This window comes from Drosophila sulfurigaster, chromosome 2R, assembly GCF_023558435.1.
Source record: "Drosophila sulfurigaster albostrigata strain 15112-1811.04 chromosome 2R, ASM2355843v2, whole genome shotgun sequence".
Lineage (NCBI taxonomy): Eukaryota > Metazoa > Arthropoda > Insecta > Diptera > Drosophilidae > Drosophila > Drosophila sulfurigaster.
The window spans coordinates 6,771,539-6,792,319 of NC_084882.1; the positions used below are offsets into that span (position 1 = coordinate 6,771,539).

A 20,781-nucleotide genomic window follows, 5' to 3' on the forward strand; every position below is an offset into this window, starting at 1 on the left:
AGGAGGCATCTCTGACCTCATAAAGTATATATTCTTGATCAGTCCGTCTGTCCGATATATTTTGTATATAGTACGATATCGATATACCAAATATAGCCTTTTGTATATGTATTGCCATTATTTTCAATATTATATTTTTAGTTGCTTTAAATTGTTTAAACACTTCAAGTAAGAGTAAACAATGTGCTTGCATTTTCTTGGCTTGATCCGCTTCATTTCAATACTACATTTAATTGCAAACAGCAGTGGCAGAATAGCAACAACAACAACAACAATAACAATTAGGATTTAGTCGAAATGTAAATTTGCAAGGAGACGAGCTAACAAATGAAAGTGACAGCAGCACAAACAAAAAAAAAAGAAACGAGCCAAACAACAACATAGAAAAAGTTTTTAATTTTTGCATTCAAATTGCAACTAATTTGGCGCACTTCAGAGACGCGACTGCTAAATTCCCAAATTCCGAAATTCCAAATTCCATTTCAAGTGCAGGCAATGAGAGGAGCGAGCAGTGAGAGAGAAGCGAGGGGGAATGCATGGAGAGCATCGAATGGATTATGTAGTACAAACAATTTACGTCAATGAAAGTGTCGAGTGGTTGGTTGGCTGACTGCGTCCATCGGGGGCAGCGGGCAGCGGGAGCGGGCAATGGACGTGGAAGCGGAATCGGAATTGGGTGTGGAGGAGCATCTACTTCATCTGGTTTGAATGTTTGCCAGTCTGTTTATTTTATTTGCTCGTCGCGGCTCGACTTCTCGCCCCTTTCTTCCTCCCTCTTGTCATTCGCTAGTGGGAGAGCAGACAACAGCACCACGAAAATTCAGTGCGGTGCTTGGTAGTTGCAACAATTTAAAAGGGAATTATTCATGCAATTTGTGTGCGCTGTCCAGAGTCGTTGCTGCCAGTTGTTCATGCGCTCTTTTAGTGTGTGTGTGTGTGAGTGTGTGCGAGTGTATTGGTAGCCAAAGCAGTCGTAATAATTGAAGAGGGGGGAATAGGAATGGGGCGGACTAAGTCGTGCTAAAATTTCTTCAACTTCTTCCTACGCTGCATCTCTGATATTCTACACATCTCTCACACTCTCTTTCCGTCTGTCTGTCGGTTGCTTTAGCATATGAATGCGACTCGTGGCAAGCACACTTTGCCAAATGAAACTGCAGCCCCTACTGCGTGTCTGTGTCTGTGTGTGTGTGTGGGTGTGCGGCATTAAAAAGACGCCCCCCGTTTATGACAGACGACATTTTGTGGTTTATGCACACGTTCCACACACGACGTACGACGCAGAGAGGCAGGTGCCATGCCCGCCAGTTTACTCAGCCTGCGCTCCAGCCTAATGTAATGATTTTATGAATTATAAATGCACACACGTGCGCATTATGCACACACCTACACACACATACCCATACACGCACACATTACTGCATTAAAAATAAAAATTGCCGAGTTGCTTAAATGCCCGGAAACTATTTTGAAGTGAAGCAGCAAACGAGAAGCTGCTGGCAACTTTGTAAGCGCCGTTAAGTAGGCTATAAAACATATAAAAGCTTGCCGAGTCTTACATTAAAATGTAATTAGAGTCCATAATAAAAAAGGAAGCTTTTTCGTAGCCCAAAAGTAGCCCAAAAGCTATTTTAAGACTCATATGTGGCACGACATAAGAAAGCAATCTGTGTGTGCCTGAAGCATCGCTTAAGAGTGCATTCATTTCAAAGCTCATATTTATTATTTAATATATTTAAGTACTTTCTCTTTCAACAATTATAGATTAGAAAAACAAAGGTTGCTAGTACGCATTTATACAACAGCGACAAGTTCGACTCAAATTGAATAATATTTGTTCAAGTTTGTCCTTCGCATCCGTTCTTCATCTTCGACTATCGCCAGTTACCCTGATTTACCCAGAACACAAATACTTGGCGCTTGGTTATGCAATCTTAGTTACCTCTATGCTATGCATATAGACGGCACCTTTTGTGTGCAGCTACCTAAGGATATTCAATCAGGTTAGCAGTTTAGTTGCGCGTTACGCATACGCCACGTTGTGCACGTCACTGGGAATTTCATTAAGCGTAAAGTGAATTTCTTTCTCCTGCCCTCCTCTCTGCACTCTCTTCTCAGTCGAGGGGTTGCTGCTACTATTCGCCTTTGCGGAAAGTGTCAAACAAGTTGCTACTGCAACTGCTGCATATGGCACAGAATCATTCATCCCCAACTCACCGTTACCGTTGTCGTCGTCGTCGCCGTCGACGTCGTCGTCGCTGCATTCAATAGCAGCTGCTGCAACAGCAATTGACATTTTACAAAATAAACGAATTCATTTGCACAAAAGCAAGCACAACAGGCGGCGGCAGCGACGGCTGAACAAGGATAACAACAACAGTTACAACAATAACAATAACAACAACAACGACAACAACTACAGTAGCAAGAACAAGTACAAGCACAGTTCAGGATTACAACAACCATGTACTCGCTGTGCGATGTATGTAAAGTGGTTTTGGCATTGGCTTTGGCTTCTGCCTGCTGCCTTCCTGCCTGTTGGCTGTTTGGCTTCTGCTTCTGCTTTTGCTTTTGCTTTGGCTGCTTCTGATGTTGCTGCTGTGGATGTGGCTGTGGCTGCTGCTTCAGGTTGTGCTTTGGCTTTCACTTTCCCCCAAATGCAATCACATGTTGCCAACATGTGAAAGGTGTACATAATAATTTGTGGGCACAACTTGTGGGTGTGAGTGAGAGATGGCAGAGAGTGGATGCCAGCCAAATCCCAACGACTGCCAGCCTGGTAAACTGGCAGCTACGGCCCTTTATGCCACCGCCAGCAACCTCTTCCCATTGTTCTGAGAGGCACGGCCAAATGGTTTGGCGGTTGCCAAAGTCAAACTGTGTGTGTGTGAGTGTGCGTGGGCGGAAGGAGGTTGCAATCTCCTGCACCTGCACTTCTCCTTCCACCTTCTACCTCAGCTTCTCTTGTGCGCATTAACGTTTGTAATTGCATCGCTTGCCTGGGCAATGCCAACTGCCTACTGCCTACTGCCTGCTGCCTGCTGCCTTCTGCCTCTTGTCTCTTGCCCGCCCAGCCACTTAAAACAATATAATCTCCATTAAAAAAGCTTTTTGACATTGCACGTTTTGGGGCTATCGGAGAAACGGAGGAGGAGAAACAAGAGCAGGCTTACAGTGTTGTGTCTTGGCGCATCGATTGCACTCAGTAATGAGCGTGTGGAGGTGGACGGATTCCACCGGAATGGGTTTTGGGATGAGAGTGTGCAAGTGCAAGTGGATGTAGATAAACTGGTAACCGGTAACCGGCAAACGGTAACGGTAACCGAGTCTGCCATTATGGGGGGATGCCCGCTTGCTCTTCTGCTGTTCTCGCTGCTGGATGCGGGGATGCTTGTGCCATGAAATTGAGAACTCAGTCGAGTCGCTTGCCTTAGTGCTAATTGCAATTGAGTTGTGCAACAACTTGCGTCTGTCTGTGTCTGTGTCTAGGTTTGTGTGTGTGTGTTCTCCATATGTGGGTTGAATCGACATATGACCAGGCGCCACTCTCGAGGCACATGCTGCGAAGATGCAATTCGCAATCACCTGCACTCACTTGATTGTTGTGTTCTCGTTGTCGCTCGCATTGTGCAAATTGTTGCTGTGGTTGTGTTGGACCCTAAGCATGTCAAGCAACCGCACCACAGAGAAGAGCAGAATGACAAATGCTCTTAATTGATTTTTGACTGATTGTCAGGCCGATAGATAGATTGAAGGCTTCAAGTGAGAGTGGGGCATTCTTATGTTAGTTTAGTCTGTCAGAAAAGTTACATAAATTCGACTTTAAGCAACACAATTGCGAGGTATAAAGCCTGAAAAATAATTGAAAAATGTAATCTACTACCTTATGCGATGTGTCAGCTCAAATTGGGAAGAAGAATTCACATGAAGCGGGAATTAATTAATGAGTTAATGTGAGAGTCGTGCCATTAACGGTACAAATTACGATTAAAATGATGTGAAAAATGAAGTTGCGTCCATTAAGCGGCATTCCGTGTGGTCGGCAATGAGTAAATTGATTTTTACTTCGACTCTTAATGCACTTGTTAACGAACTCAATAATTCAATACGGGTTTAAATTTATTTAAACAAGAAACCGAAATGTAAAGTGCGAAGGCAACCAGAAATATAAAATGGCTGTCTAGAAAATTCTGGCTCAACTTTTCATTGCCGACGATAATAGAAAATTGCCATTAAAATGCCAGCAAACAGCGTCACAAAACCCAAAAGGGAAGGAAACAAGAGCAAAAGGAAAAAGACGATGTAAACTCTACCCAAAAGTGTAAACTTTCATTGCCTGACTGCTGTTATTAATTATAATTTGAAATTCTATAAATTTGCAACAAATTGCGAGACACCAAGGAGAATAGCACAAAAAACAACCGTCAAACGCTTTGTCTCTACCAAGTTTATAGCTTCTCGTTACCAACAAGTCTCCCACATTTCCCATTCTAGTTGGAAACACTTTCAATTCTGCAACTCATATTGCAAATGTTATTTTTTGGCGCAAAAACTAAACAGAATCACACTCAGTATATACCATACATACTATAGTATAGGTGTGTTTAAGTTTACACGGGTATTTATTTTAAGAATACTGGAAAAGAAGTTTGTTGTGTGCAAAGTAGAGGAAGACGTCTCCACTTCTATCTATCTAAGGTGAAGTAAGAAAGAAAGCGTCGAGGAATTATTTTTATAACTTTCCAATTCTATAATAATAACTGAAACATATATTCTTGTAGATGATAATTGCATATAACTTTGCAGATAGCTTAGGAATGACATTTTTTGTCAAATGTCCAAATTTCAAAGGGATAAGAACATAACTTAATACGTATATAAATATAAATATATGAGAAGATATTATGGAATGAAACTCATTCTTATGGAATAGATAAGCAAAGTTTGTAAGCGATCAAGTGTGCGCTATTTATAGTAAATATTTGTTAGTGTGTGAAATTGAGTTTAGTTTATTATCACGTATAAACCTTACACAAATTTTTGTATCACTTGCACACAAAGTGAAGAGTTGCATTACATCTGCACACACATACATACTCAGATATTGCATGATTCAGTCGACGGCTGACATATGAAGTTGAATGAGTAAGGATAACATTGTAGCCGCTGTTGCAGCACTATAGCGTTGGTGTTGTAGCAAGTTGCAAGTGGCAAGGCATTGGGCAATAGAAGTAATAACAACATTTTGCGTGCTAGCATGCAATTTGCTTTTAGTTTTCATCTATTGCTTTCCACCCAACACTTTTTTGTTGTTGTTTTCTGCATTAGATATTTATGAAAAACAAGAAAATAGCTACTGACAAAAACAGTTGGCGTTACGCTTACTTGGTCTGAAGGGGAAAATATGAAAAACTGCTGTCACTTTCAATACCCTTTTTTGCGATGACATGAAATCAATTAAATTCAAGTTTCAAAAACCAATTTGAAGTGCATAAAAGTAATCGAGATTTTACTAAATTTGTGTAAAGTGTAAAATATTTATGTACTGATATGCCTCACTATTTCGGGAGTAGGGAACACGCAGTCAGATAGACACGCAATATAATGGAAATGGAAATGAAATTTGAAATTATAAATTGCATTATATTGTTATGGCTGGATAATATGCTGACAAGCTGGGGGCGCACCTCGACAAAGAAAAACAGAAATGCGTCGAGTGAAAGTTTACCCAATAGTCGAGTGTATAACATAGGAGAAGTGGAGACTTTCGGGTTGCTGTCTTGGCTTAGCTTTACCGTTCATTAGATGCATGTTAGCTTAGACTAATGAACACTCCACACACTCAGCAGACATGTACACATAAAATACATACATACATATGTACATCATATGCTTAAAAACGTAATTTATACAATAGACTACTTTATGTACATATGTATATCCTCTTCAAATATAACACTACAGTTGGGTTATGTGAATGATTTGTTGCATGGATTTGAAAGCTTACCTCCGACACTGGAACCGTTCTGCTGTGAGTAGAGATTCTGTTGAGCCGTCTGCGGCTGTGGTGGATACAGTTGGGGGCCTTGTGGCGGCGGCGGGCCGGCACGTGCGGCACCTGGTGGCACCGCCAGTACGGGGGCGGGACTAACCAAACGCATGGGCGTGCCGGTTCGTGGTCCCATCACAAGCGAACCACTCTGATCGAAGAAAGCCGGTATGACCTTTTTTATACTCTGATCGAAGAAAGCCGGTATGACCTTTTTTTTATACACAGTTAATTGATTTTTGTTTTCGATTTTGGTTTTTTACAGGGTTAGCATTTGATATTGGTTCGTTTTTATAGTGGTTATGAAGCATTTGTTTTTATTTTTGTTTTTGATGTGGATAAAGAAAAAGAAGAGAGAAAAATACAACGTTTTAGGTCAACTTGTTGGTTATCTATACAAATAATTGCAATTCAACGTTAAATGCGAAATATGTGTACAACAATTTACACGTCATCTTTTATACACATCCCCCCAACAAATTGGGGCATCTTTCTTCTGCATCTGTATCATATACATATATGTACATACATACATCTTCCTCTTCTTCTGCCATCGATTCAATGTGCTTACCTGATACGGTTGATTCTCGGCGCCCTGTTGCGAAGGTGTAAGGGGACGACGGGGCTGTGTGCCCTGCTGTGGTATCAGATTGCCCGGGTACATGCCCCACGGCGCAACGCCATAATACTGCGGCATTTGAGCGGCAGCAATCATGCTCAGATACGGTGTCGCCTCCTGTCCCGGATTGATAACATACGGTGCCGCCTGCTGTGCCGCATATGCTGCATTCTGTTGAGCCTGTGCGGCCAGAAACTGTTGCGATGCGGCCGCCATTTGCATCTGTTGTTGTTGCTGCTGCTGCTGTTGCTGCTGCTGCTGCGAGGACTGCATTGTGCCATTGGGGGCGCCTGGTGGTGCAGCGCCGGCCGCGGCCGCTGCACTTGCTGCCGATGTGGCTGCAGCAGCCGCAGCCGCTAAGCCCGGATTCTGTGAGCGAAAAAGTTGCTGTGCGGGAGAGAGAAACAGATAGAGGAGATACGAGATTGAATTGATTAGTTAATCGTTCAAATTCGTCGATTGTTGGGGTTAGTTACTGCTGCAAGTACAGTTTAACGGAGGACAGCAGCGATATCATGTTTTTGACCAAGTTAGCTACATTTGAAGTAAGAATATACGAAATGAAGTTCAAATGAAAATGTGCTGTAGAATAGGCTTAGTTCAAAAATCCATAGTCTCGGAATACGATTTGTACTAACAGTGTCAATATGGTCAATTTCTAGCTGATATTAAGATGCTTATTTTCATGGCCAGTGTTTGGGCTTACATAATAAGTTCAATAATGTAATATTCAAGTAATAATGTGTAATCAAGTAAGTAGACCACAGACAAAGCTATTGTGATAACCGAAATGGAATTCCAAGAAAAAATAATTTTTTAATCTACGAACTTGTGATGTCGGATTATTCATAGGACGAAATAAATATAATTTATTGTTCGAATTATCAGTTAGATGAAGCTATGAAGGATTATGAAGGGTCAGAAAATGTTAAAAATATTACATTTCTGTCATTTGATAAATGAAAATAAAATTAAGCCTAATGATGAGCTTTTACATTTTGAAAAATGCTAGAACTAGCCTCAAATATGCTAAACTGGCATCACTGTGGATAACAGATATATTTTAAAAGCATTCTCAACGGCAAACAATTTTTGACTAACGTAGTAATTAATGCAGTCGAAAACATTTATTTATTGCAACTATTTAATTGTTACCTCCCTCCTAGATAATTAACAGCTTGCTTAATACTTATATTTTTTGCAGTTACTGTGTAAATTTAACCGAGTAAACCACTGCAATTTATTGCTGATGTTGATTAACACACAATTAAAACGATGCAACCATCAATTTGTTCGTGTTTCGTGTTTGCTGTAAAACCAGTGGCATAATATGTTACAACTGCCACAACATACATTTATCTTTCAGCTTCGTTATCAACTACAGTGTTGCGAGTGCAAACTTAAACCGACAGCCAGGAAGGACACTTTGCTGAAACATGATCAAGTGTTTTCAATTGGAAAATTAAATCAAATCCAATCAAATCAGCATGTGATATCCAAACACACAGACTGATACGCGATACCAGATTCAAGATACAGGATACCTTTATATAACGCGTACCAGGAGTAGAGGCAACGAAAAAAAACAGCATCATGGCAACGCATGAGTGAGTGAAACTTTTCGATTCCTTTTCATATTCTCTTTGCGTGCTTTACTTTGCAATGTCTGTTCCCGGTATCTGATATCATCGCCAGGCCTCACAATGTACACACAACTCCAACACACGTGTTGTGCGTAAAAAGTGGAAAGAGGTATGTAAATGTTAAAATATTTTAAAGCATTTTTGAACAGGAGAAAAGTTACAGCTAATAAATATCCTCTTGCACTTGAGTCTAATATTAAGAGCTCTCTCTCTCCCACTCAATATGAACATTCAAGGACATCGAGTGGAAGTGGTTTAAGTGAATGCAGTACAATTTCGAAATTAAATCAAATATGCCTAGCTATTGACAATAGTATAATAAAAATCACAAATATTTCATTACTAATTCATAAAGACAATTTCTCGAGCTTTTGACTGTGGAATTCTCAATTGTTGAGTATCGTCGTCCACAAGCAAATGCCCATTTCAGCATTTCCCTATGGAATGCTGTCAATTGTTTACATGCGAATTGAAGTAAAATAAAAGCCAACCCACCAAAGAACCAAGAAAACAACAAATTTTTGGACACGTTAACAGCAGCAAATTGAAGCAACGCCAAAGGCAAGTGGGAGGCGAGAGAAGCACAGCAAACAGCAGGAAAATGAGCAGCAAAAATATAAAAAAGAAATCAATGTGAATTATTGATGAATGGCGCAGCGGCGGCAGTCGAAATAAAAGCATAAAAACCGAACGAAATGTGGCAAAAGATTGCGAAAGTGAAGTAATACACACACATATCCGCCGCCCGCCATCCACAGTTATATTTACAGTTACAGCGAAAAGTGAACATTGAACATTGAACATGGAAAACTTGGCACGCAGCAATAAAAGCAAATATCATGCTGCATACTTCGGGGCGCGTGACGCGTGAAATTCTCTCTGCTCTCTGCTCTCCTCTTGCTGTCAAGACGCCTCTTTGCTTACTCGCTTTACTTTACCTTTGTTTTCGCACTGAACTCACAGAGCATAAAATAATAATCAGAAACCAAATAAGCGCTGAAATCTGAACCTTAGCTCTCCATCCTCGGTTTCCCTAGATGCCTGCCTCTCGCATTATTAAAAGCAAAATTGAAAACAGCCAAGCAATCCGAGAAAACACAAACAGAGGAAAGAAGAAAGCGAAAGCCAAGTGAAATATTATGTAATTTCACGCCGCATAAAAGTATGCAATGTTTTTGATTCACTTGGCGACCAGTGTGACCAGCTCGGGCGTATCATTGACATTATTAGAGGAATTGTGCCATTTGCAACACTTTTACTCTTGTCTTCAGCCTCCGTCTCCGTATCCGACTCCTAAAATAATGGTACTATAATTTTATGCTCGCTCTCACAAGTGATTTATGCAAATGTGCGTCGAGTGCGTTATTTACGATACGCAAACCACGCACAAACTGGTGGGAAATACCATCACATTTCATAGCATTATCCATTATGTGGCATTCTGTCCATAGGCCTGATCAGATATGTATTGTATTATTCAAGTTGAGTATTATTGCCTCGAGAAGCACTGCACAGCGCAGTGGCGACAAGTTGAAGGCCACATCGAAAGCAACGAAAGTAAGTAAGTAAGCTAAACTAACAGATTTTCACCAAGCAACAACGAGAACTTTAACTTGAACTTACTCTTTGCCCTCTTCTAATATCAACAAGTTTTAATTTTTCCATTCGTGTGGCTTCTTTTGCATGTCGTAATTTGCTAGTTCTCCCCTCTCATTATTTCTCTTTCCCCGCCTGCTTTCGACATTTTTATTTCATTTCATTTGCGCATTACATTACATTTACCAAGCGGGTCCTGCTGACTTAATAAGCTCCCAGGTGTACAATTTTCAGCGCTCGACTCGACTCGTAATGGAAATTATAGCTGATGTCATACACAGGGGAAAGCAAACTCACGCCCACACGCCCGCATTTCTCTTTTAGTGAAAGTGACCCCGCTCGCCCGATCCCCCTCACTTTCTTCCCTTGGCTCTGGAATGGAATGGAATAGCTGGCAACCCTTAATGCCTGGGCTACCCTTGTCGCTGTGCTCTTACTTGTTGCAACTGGGTCGCATAACTAAACAAAACAAAGTAAAACAACAGCAGAAAAAAATGGAGAAAATATGTAACTTCGAGTCTCTGATATTACCGTTGTTTCTCTACTTTTGGTTGAGTGGATTAGTTGCTGTGTAGCAGGTGGGGCGCAGCTAGTTGATTTATAATTACTGCGCTGCGCGATTCGAACTTCGACTCGACTTCTCCATTGCATGCTCCACTCTTGAGTATCCAAATCCTGCTTCTATTTCATTTTATTTCTCCTAACACACAGATTGAATATCAATTAACACCGTATTTTAATTAGGCGTATCGAATTCTTAATTGTATTTAATTGATTGGCTGCTTGCCTTCTAGGCTTCAATAACCACGAACTTATCGATGCTTTCGTAGTATTAGCTAGCTAATTCCCCTTACATTGCATCATTTGTTGGTTGAAAGTATTCCACTTGGTTACTCGTCAGTTAACCTAATTAACTATGCCACCTTGTAGATGAAGTTATCCTAGATGGAAGTGTGTTAAAAAACTGATGACGTTGCTGCTGTACCATCAATTGGAGTGCATTAAATTTACGAGTTGCGCTCGTATGCAGGAGAGACTGTAAAGCACGACTTTGTCAGCGGGGTAGGAAATAAAAGTTTTGCGACCTGCAACCAACGGTGGCGCCACAAATGTCTGAAATATGATGCACGTGTGTGCAAGAGTTTTATAAAAGTTGAGACGTAAATAGAAACTACAAATACGAGTTAAATCCATCGCGCGCATAACTTTTATTTGCCCGCTCTCCCATTCTATCTCCCGTTCCCCCCTCTCTAGTGTGAGTCATAGTATTATTTTGCCTCACGTTCGTTCTCGAATTGCGAGTAACGAGCAAAATTAAAAAGCAATATACAAACAGCAATCACGCACCGAGTGGCGGCGGCTCAACGAAGAAGGAAACCCAAAAAGAACACAACGGAAAGTAAGGCAAAGTAAACCCAAACTCAAACTCAAACTCAAATTAAGGAAAGCGCTGACCAAACTTCTGCTTCACATGTGTGAATGTGTGTGTGTGTTGTTTTGTGTGTGGGTGTGTGGGTGTGCGACTAAAAGTAGGCATCAAAAAGCACACGCGTGTGGTCATTAAGTAATTCGCTTTAATGGTCACCCTACAGCGGACATTGCCAACGGGCAACGGGCAACGGGCAAAGGCGACTGGCAACTGGTGACTGGTGACTACTATGAGGAGCTTCGATGTGGGTTGTCTTTGTTGGAATTTCTGTTGTTGCCACGGCGCGCCTAATGAGCCACGCAATGCGGCACGAAAAGTGCGCTTAATGTTTGTTGTTTGTGGCATTAATTTTGTTTACAAGTCGTTTGTGCACCACTTTCCCTTGTTCGGCTCTGGCTCCTCCTACCCAACCATCCCTCCTTCTATCCCTCATTCAACACTTCACTCTGCTGTCGCCATGTGTCACTCATTAACGGGTTTGTCAGGAGTGTCCTTCATATTCAATTTGGCCTGCGCCTTAGCGTCGTCTATAAATATTTGTGCTGCACTCTCGCTTTTTACGCAAATTGATAGATAGAAACAGACACAATGGGTCTCTCAGTACATACCTACACATACATATATTCTGATGAATTGCCCCCACGAAAGTGGAGAGTGGACACAACTAAGCGTACTTAATTGATTGCTTTTCAGCTCGTGGGTAGCTGTGCAGCTATCTGACTGCGTAATTGATATTTAATTAAAGCGCAGTTGAAGTACTTGCCAAGTCAGTGACGAGTGTCCACTCCAAAACTGGCTAAGTGCTGCGAGATGCAGGAGCAGGACATAATGACAGGCTTAGCTACTCTTTGCTGATTGGATGAGTTGTAATACACGGCTAGAAATTCCCCATCGGAAATATCCCCATTCACGTTGCTCTTTGATTTACTATATATGAACTTCCTTAATATTGAATTACTTTACTAAAGCATTCATAAAAGTTCTTCTCGTGCTTAAAGCAGCCGAATGACAATTAGTCCAGATCTGCCACAAGAGCAGCATTGCCGCATTATTGAAGCACTTGCAAATTTAATGGCCTGTGCAATGCACTCTATAATTGATTTTGTCCTTGCGACAATTTCGGTTCGGCACTCGGTTGGTTAAGAGCACCTCCTCTTCACTTCCGCTGACAGCCCTTCGAGGTCTGGGTTCCTACTTATTTTATTAATGATATTACGCAATTTCCTTCATTCGTTTTGTTGACTTATTTAATGAGTGCGAACATCGAGCAGTAACAGAAGCAGACGCAGAAAGAGAGACTGACTGTTAAGTTAAGTAAATGTGACCTTAATTTCTCTCAGTGTGTGTGGTTAAGACGCTTTTGATATATGGGCTATATGGCAATCGGCATGTAAAAATAAAGAGAACAAGTAAGCGGCAGAGAGAGAGAGAGCGGGAGATGAGACTGAATGAAGACCAGAGTCACCGCGACCACCGCATCATTTACATGAACGGGACATTTAAGTAAAATATGGCCCAAGCTGTGCTAGCTGAATGCGATAAGCGCGGGTTTAAAGGACGCTGCAAATTACCCGAAAAAAGCTACCCCTACGTTCTGCTCAGTCCTCCTCCCTCTTCTTAAGTGAATCACTAAAGAAAGAAACCATCCAGGGCCTCTGACTGACTGCCCTAGAGCTCTGGGAGTGGGCGGCGCATAAAATGCTTCAAAATGAAGCCATAAATGCGCAATCACGAAATTACAAAGTAGCAGGCAATATCAAGTCGAGGGGGATGAATCGGGGCGTGTGGAGTCGAGGAGGCGTGGCTTGGCTTTGAAAGTGTTTATTTATGCAGTTTTTCACAAACATTGCGAGCCAAAAAGCAGTCAAATTTAATTGTCTTGCAAATTGCCCAGGAGGAGGAGTTCGGCCCAGATGATTTGATTCCTCGTCTTCCCATCTCTCTCTTTGATCACCAGTCCTCCTACTCAAGTGACTGTTTTTTGAATTTCATAACAAATTGCCGCAAATTGAGGCTTTTGGGCATTGTCTTTCCCACAGATTCCGACAAAAGTTGTAACTGTGCGCGTTGGCATTAAACCGCCGCCCATTAAAACTATTTGCCGTAACAAACAGTGCGAGGATCTTCAGATGGGAGGTGAGGGAAGCGCAAAGGATGCGACGCTGTAAGTGTTAGCCAAAAAGTTGTTGGCAAAAGATTTTTGTGTGCTCCAAGGAACTTTCAATTGCCAGACAAATTCTCGAGGCAAACTATTTGCCAAACTATTTCAAAGTCAATTAGTTTCTTTCTCCTTTATTCTACTATAACATGTGATATTTTTTTGGTTGATAAACGCTTCGTCTGGCCATACACTAAATGACAGGCTCACGTGTTTTGCCTGCGCGTTTGCGCATTTGATTGAATTAGCGTTGAGCTGACGCAATACAAAATTCAATTAACAACATGGCCAGCTGAAAGCAAATCACGTAATTTGTATTTGGTTCTTTTGCCACAACTGTCGAGCATTGTCACTCAAAGGTGTGTAATTCACAAATTGAAATATTGTATTGTAATAAGAAATACGGCAATCGAATGTGTTTAGACTAGAATTTAAGATTTTCACAGAATACTGAAATACCAATGATATAACTTGTATTCATTTGTATGAATTTGATTTATTCAACAGCCGCAATTTAGGCTGGTTGCTATTATTTAAGAAACCTCGGGGTTTTTAGTTGCTTCATCATTTCCTTCTTCGATGCTTGATCAGCATATATACGACAGCGTGTATGAACACATTTTGAATGCGTCAGAAAAGCCGATAATTACACTAATTGATTTATTTATTTTTTTATTTTAAATTGATGTTTCTCTATATAGCGCCATTTGTAGGAAACTAGTTCAGTTTGACCACGCAATGGACATGGGAAGCCGCTGCAATTAGTTGACTTTACGATCCTTTGAGGCCAATTTAAAAGCCGACACACATTATATGGCACCGATGACACACACACACACACGTACAAGAGGACATCTCACATATACGCTCCTCGCTTGTATGCTTGTGTGCGGTTTAATTTCATTTAGAACTTTTTTTTTCGTTATTTCATGCCTCCACTAAATGACGCAGACGCGTCGCGTCGCGCCGCACAGACAAAACGCCTACAAATGGCACGCGAGTTGCAGTCACAGTTGCCACTTTTATATGCCACTTATTATGTACTAGAGACACACACACACTAATACATACGCTAACACACGCGACATCTAGAGAGCCATACATTAAAAATGTATGTGAAGCTAGCAAAAATTGTTGCCTACTTTTGTGGGCAGTATGCTCAGGCACACACACAACACATACACACACATACAAACAGAGTGTATGTGAGTGAGTGCACGGGGAACGCTGACAACTAAAGGAAGCGTGTGTCGACTACGCCTGTCGTCTGTCGCCCGCTTTGTTGTTGCCTTTTGTTTGTCGTTTGAAAATCAGGTTATCGATTTTTGCCGCTGCTTTGCGCATTTGCTGCTGTTTGTTTTGCACTACACAAACAACACTCCACGTGGGGCAGCAGCAGCAGCAGCAAGGAGAAAAAGAAATGTATATATACTATGCCATGTCCTTGCTAGGAGGACCTTCTTAAAGCAGATGACTATCAGTTGAAACTGTTTTCCACCTCTTGCTCTTGCTCCTCAGCCGTCTTCTTGTCGTTACTGTATGCAAATTGATATGGTAAAATGCCACTCAGACGTTGGCCACTTGTTCTAGGACTTGTCGAGGACTTGTCTAATCATGCCATGCTTCTGAGCCTATTAAATTGCGCCTACGGTAACTAATTTGCTGGCATTTGGCAATTTCCAATTGATAATTATGATACATGCTTAGCAAAATATTCTGCATCTCGAGCGTTTGCATTTCACAGGCTGCACAAATATTAATAATGTCAAGGATAAATTGTAAGCTTAAAAGCCAAATGAAATTAAATGAAATATTTGCAAGTTAATTGGTAATTGTGAAATCATTCCAATGAAGAAGTAATTGACAGTTGCACAATGAGGAAATCTTAAGCTTGTTATTTAAATTGTTTATTTTATTTCAGGAAGTTTTGTTTGAGTTTATTATCATTGGTATAATGAATTCTAGAAGTAACTGACTATTCAATAACAATTCATATTCTTTTTTCCTATATTAAAGCACACATTATTCTTCTGTTTTAATTTGCTGAAAAAGTTTGAAAGTCTACTTAAGTAGCTGGAGTTGGCCGTTTTTTACTTGGCAGTCTGTTTGCCCTCCAATTAACGCCGCTCGTATCCCACGACGCGCAATCAAATCAAACAAATTGTTGACTAAATTCCAGTGAAATAAATAAATAAAAATGTGCCCGGGCCATTAAATCAAATACACGCACAATTTGCCTGCTCCAAAAAAGCCAAACTTTTAGCTTTCTTTCCCTCTCGCTCTTGTTGCGACACTCCTCAGTCTATCTCTGTTACGCTGCTCGAGGACCTGGCACATAAAATTACAATAACTAAGTGCAGGACACAAGTGGCGGGTGTATTTACATATATGCGTGTGTATAGATGAGAAGGGATGGAGGCATGTGGAGCGGTCGGTCGACACCCGCTAAATAGTCCCTAATACTCATAAAAAATACATTCTATAAATATTTGCAGAGAAAGAGAGACCGAGAGAGTAAGAGTAGGTAAAGAAAGTCTATATAAAAGTCGCCTTGGTGCTAAATAAATAAAATGTTAAAATATGCATCAACAATAACAACAATAACAGAGCAACAACTGCACGTGAGTGTGTATAGAAATTTACCATAAATCACATTTTTAGCAGGCAAAAAAGTTTCGCGTGACAAAAATCAACTAATGTGGTTAATAAAAAGAAAAGGCCACCCCTCCGATTCCCTTACCATTACCATTACCGTTTCCATTTCCATCCAAGAGCAACAAAAACAGTAGCCGAAAAGCAGCAAAGTGCGAAGAGGTGGTCGAGGGGAGGATAGGCGTGTTGCAAGTTTATGAAAAGTTAAACTGAACTTAAGCAACAAACGAGCGAACGTAATGGCAAAGAGGGAAGTTTTCGGAGGGGTGTGTTCGAGGAGGTATTGGTGTAGGTGTAGGTGTACGTGTAGATGTGGCTGTAGGTGTTTGTGTGGTGTTGATGTAAATCACTTTCAGCGCTTGCCGCACAACTTTTACCCGCAGCGGGTAGCTTCAAATTTATGCAAATGTGTTAGTTGCTTGGTTGTTCTCATTGTTCGCTGCCCCGGCTGTTTATTGCTGTTGTTGTTATTGTAGTTGACGACGCTGTTATTGTTGTTGTTTTCTGTTTTCGTTTTCTTTTTTTTTTTTTTTTTTGGCATCACACACAACGCCACCTGGCGTTGGCAATTGTCGTTGACATTTTCTGTTGCTTGTTGGTTGCGCTTTCACACTTACCTCCAAGCAACTTTTTGAGTCGGTTAAATTGTTTTTAATATTTCCTCATCGCACCACATTTCTGCCACTCTTCTTTCCACCACCCCGGTTTAAAAGCTGTACGCTTGACACCACACCCATAAAAAAAGAAAACTCCCAAGCCATTTGATTGCCATGATCCTGTTTAGTGTTTAGAGCAAGTTTGTTTCCTTTGTTGAACTTCTTTTTGTTGATTTATTTAGCCACGTTTGATAAGTTTCTGACATTTATGAACTGTGGGAGGTGGCATTATAAGGGTTACATTGAGTGTGAACTGAACCAGTTAGAGAAATTGCTTTTGCTGGAGATAACGTGACAGCAAATCGATAAATATTGAAACACGTTCGACTCTATTTGTTTAGATTTTTATGATTAGCAGCTGACAGCGCTGGTTAAACGCAATTATGACAGAAGCGATGAACAGGAAGTTTGCTATTGGTATATACTATAACACATTTGGTATATACTACTGGGGTATTGGAGTATACTAAATTTAGAATATACTATATTCATTTTAGTATATAACACATTTGGTATATACTACAGAGGTATTGGGGTATACTAAATTTGGATTATACTATATTCACTTTAGTATATACTATATTTGGTATATTTTATATAGGTATTGGTATATACTTATTGCTTTCGATTAATAAATTATTGAGGTGAGGAGAAAAGTAGAAGAAACATAGTTTATATACAGATTCAAAGATCATTAAAACATTCGTTAATTCCTGCAGTGAATATGAATATGATTTTAATTGCTTGTTTAATTTATTTTCAGTTGCTCTCTAGTTTGGCACTTTGCTTATAAAATGATTCATGTTTTCGCTTTATTCACTGCATTATTTGGTGGTCAGCCATAACTTTTCATAGCATTTGTGGCAACAATTCAGTCGTTGCCATGCTACTGGGCCATATACAAAAGCATGTACACATTTTTCTGGCCGTTTTGTAATCTGGCGGACAGTTGTTGAAATTGTGGTCGAGTGAATGTCATAAACTTTGATTTCCTGCAGGAAGGACGCGAATGGCGAAAATGGCTGCCAGGTCACCAACAAAAACAACAACAACAACAACACCAAAAACAAGAACAACAGTTTCAGTTAAGGCAGTTAAACCGGTTATAGCTGCAATTTTTATGTCTGGATAACACGCACGATTCGCACTGGGCAGAGGAGAGCGGCCGGGGATAAAACTGTCTAAATCGACTGCGACTACTATTTAATTTATAAATGCCCACACACACATTTCACGTACACAAATGAAATAAAAACGAGGGAGAAAGCAAAAGCAGGAAGAAGAACACTAAAACAAATCTATTTTTTATGGCCCGCAGTATTCCCGGGCTTGGTTAAAGATTGAAAAATGTTGCTAAATGCCTGACGTTGGCATATGATGGTATTTTCATGTTATTCGAATGCTTCCCCCAACCCTCCAGGATCCTTTCGCCCAGCAATCCTCACGTCATGTATGTAAGTCGAATTTTTTCCCAATAGATTTTTCATGGATTTTCCATGCGGTTTTACAGCACAGAAGCTGCAAAGCTTGTTACAATTTTAATTTATCAACAATATGCAAACGATGCTGCAGAATTTGCAGCCTTGCAGCTTCTCCTCTCGTCCTTCACCTCACTCCTCTTTTCTTCACTGTGGTTATGCAAATGATTTCCAAACAGTACTTACAGCATTTAAAGTTACAGTTATGGGATTTTATATGGGATAGTGCGTGAACTTACCTAGAAAGAGAAATAAATAAAGAATTTATGGGTTACTATCTTTTCAATGTGAAACATTTTGCCTTAATTTTATATACTTCTTTAATTACGTATTTAAATATTTTATTTAGCATTACAAATTATAGTATTTCTTTATATGTACAATCAAATGAATTCATGAATTTAAAATAATTCTTTGGGGGAAGCGCACAACAAATTTCCACACAATGTGGCCACAGAATGAACGCATTTTGGTGGCAAGAGTTAATCCAAGTCGTTGACTAAAATTGCGCCAACAACTCCTGCGAAATGCGGCTAACAACAGAGTACGATAGAAAAGTTTGCGAAGGAAAATGTTGCATTCGACGAAAAAGATAAAAGTTGAAGAAGAAGTCAACACATGTGAGACAATGTTCACGCATAAAATGTACAACGAATACAAGCGAGAAATTGCACATACGCCGCATGTGCCACTTAGAAATTAACTTTAATTAATGTTGATGTTCGCTCAAGCTGATAGTTTTGCCGTGTTTTTAGTTGTATTTGAAATTTAATCATAATTGCTGTTGTTACCTTTGAGCAACGACGAGTCAACGAACCATGGAAAAGCAACTGCCATAAAATTGTATCCAACTTTCATTTGAAAGTAGGAAATTTATTTGCTGCCTGCTATTGTTGTAATATTTATAATTATTAATCACATAATTTTGCCATGCAATTTGATTTGTTGCAAAGTGGTCAGCGCCGCCCCAGACCGCCTGCAGCTGCTGAGCTGAGCTGAACTGAACCCTACCGCAGCAGACAATAATATTATTTAGCATATGGATTAGATGGGGGGACCAAATGCAAATCAACACGTATACACACACACTCGCACACAGACAGACAGATAAAGCCCTAGGCTTATGTAGGTTGACCGCAGCGTAATCAAAACTTATGTCTCTGGTCAACTCTGGTCAGCTCGTTCAATTTTAATGGCCAACAAAATACATTGGCTGCAACACAGACACAACTCTCTGCGTCACTATCTGACCTCCCTATCTCTCTGTTCCTCCGGCTCTACGCCTCTCTTTTGCTCACTATCCTTGGCTCTGTTGTGTTGATAATAGTGTTAATTATGCGCCTGTCAATATGCCAAACGTTGCTGCCTAAAATATGTTTTGCATTCAGCCAACTGCAACAGGGCAGCAAAGCAGCAGGCTTAGAGGATCATGGAAGGATGCTCATGGAAGAGTCAAGCCCATGCAATTCTTGGGCAATGGCAATGGAAGGGATGCCACTCGCATAGATGCACACTAATTGAAGTTTGCATTTGTGCAGTTTGTGTCAAAACAATTCGGCAATCAAAAGACCTGCATTTTCTCCTTTTTCTTCTATGGAAGTTGAAGTTTTTGCAGCTGTTTCGCTGCAGGCCTAAATGCTAAGAGATTTAACTCAAGCAAATGAACACACAGTATTAGTTTTTAATTCATGCTTTAAAGCTTAACCAATTAAGTGGGAGTGACAATTAAGTAGCATTGAAATAGTATGAGAAAAGTTTGAATATCATTTGTAATTAAAATTATCAACGAAAAGATAAATGGAATGAAGCAACTTGTTGACATTTTCTATTGTGGTCGATTTTAAAATGGATTTTATGATAATCAAAGCTGTGTGTAATATAAATTTGAAATTAGTTTGCTTTTGGCATTTGGCATTTGGCATCATCATCATATTGGGTTCCGTGTTGGCCAACTCCCCAAAAATGTGTATTATCGACGCAGCGTAAACGAAATTAAGGTTTCCCGAACCCTTTTTGCTTTCAAATCAAATATTAAATGTGATTTTTAACTAAAAATTGATTAAATTTCGCAAAACAATATGAATGCGAATGCAATTGAAATGCATTTACAATGTAAATGAAAAGGGATTACTTTAGCAATCTATCGATAATTGCGTGAAAGCGGGAGGCAAATTGTTTTTATTTCAGAATAATGCAAATGCAGCGTTAAAATTTGCCGAGATAACGGCTTTTGTTACTGATACTTTTTGCTAATTGCTATTATTGCAAATTGAGTTTACTGATAAGATTTTAATATTTATGTATCAACATTGCAAGTGAATAGCACAAAGAGCAATTACTTAAATTGCATTTAAAATGCATTATGCATTTAAATAAATGACATTTGTATTGTTGTCAGAATTTACATGTATTAAGATTTGTAGTATGAAAATGAAGTGAAATCACAATTAAAATGCAGTTTAACTAGATTTTCTATACCCTTCTACCGATAGGGTAGACTC

At 40.1% G+C, this 20,781-nt stretch overlaps 1 protein-coding gene and 2 long non-coding RNA genes across 11 annotated transcripts in view; 2 read left to right on the forward strand and 1 right to left on the reverse strand.

The window, feature by feature from the left end:
* The window catches only part of LOC133838634 (maternal protein pumilio), a 190,668-nt gene that overhangs the window by 6,937 nt on the left and 162,950 nt on the right, over positions 1–20,781 (reverse strand). For 7 of the 9 annotated variants that reach the window (XM_062269794.1, XM_062269795.1, XM_062269796.1 and 4 more), the window contains 2 exons: positions 6,621–7,055; positions 6,008–6,224 (listed from right to left, as the gene is read on the reverse strand). In XM_062269794.1, coding sequence (XP_062125778.1) covers positions 6,008–6,224; positions 6,621–7,055 — 652 coding nt within the window. The remainder of the gene's footprint in view (positions 1–6,007; positions 6,225–6,620; positions 7,056–20,781) is intronic. The other 2 variants (XM_062269803.1, XM_062269802.1) reach the window with 1 other exon arrangement.
* Positions 5,386–8,244, forward strand: LOC133838638 (uncharacterized). Its single transcript, XR_009893963.1, has 2 exons — positions 5,386–5,522; positions 7,873–8,244. It is a non-coding gene; the product is annotated as an uncharacterized LOC133838638 (long non-coding RNA).
* Positions 8,370–18,157, forward strand: LOC133838637 (uncharacterized). The gene is made up of 3 exons (XR_009893962.1): positions 8,370–8,420; positions 8,548–9,868; positions 17,801–18,157. It is a non-coding gene; the product is annotated as an uncharacterized LOC133838637 (long non-coding RNA).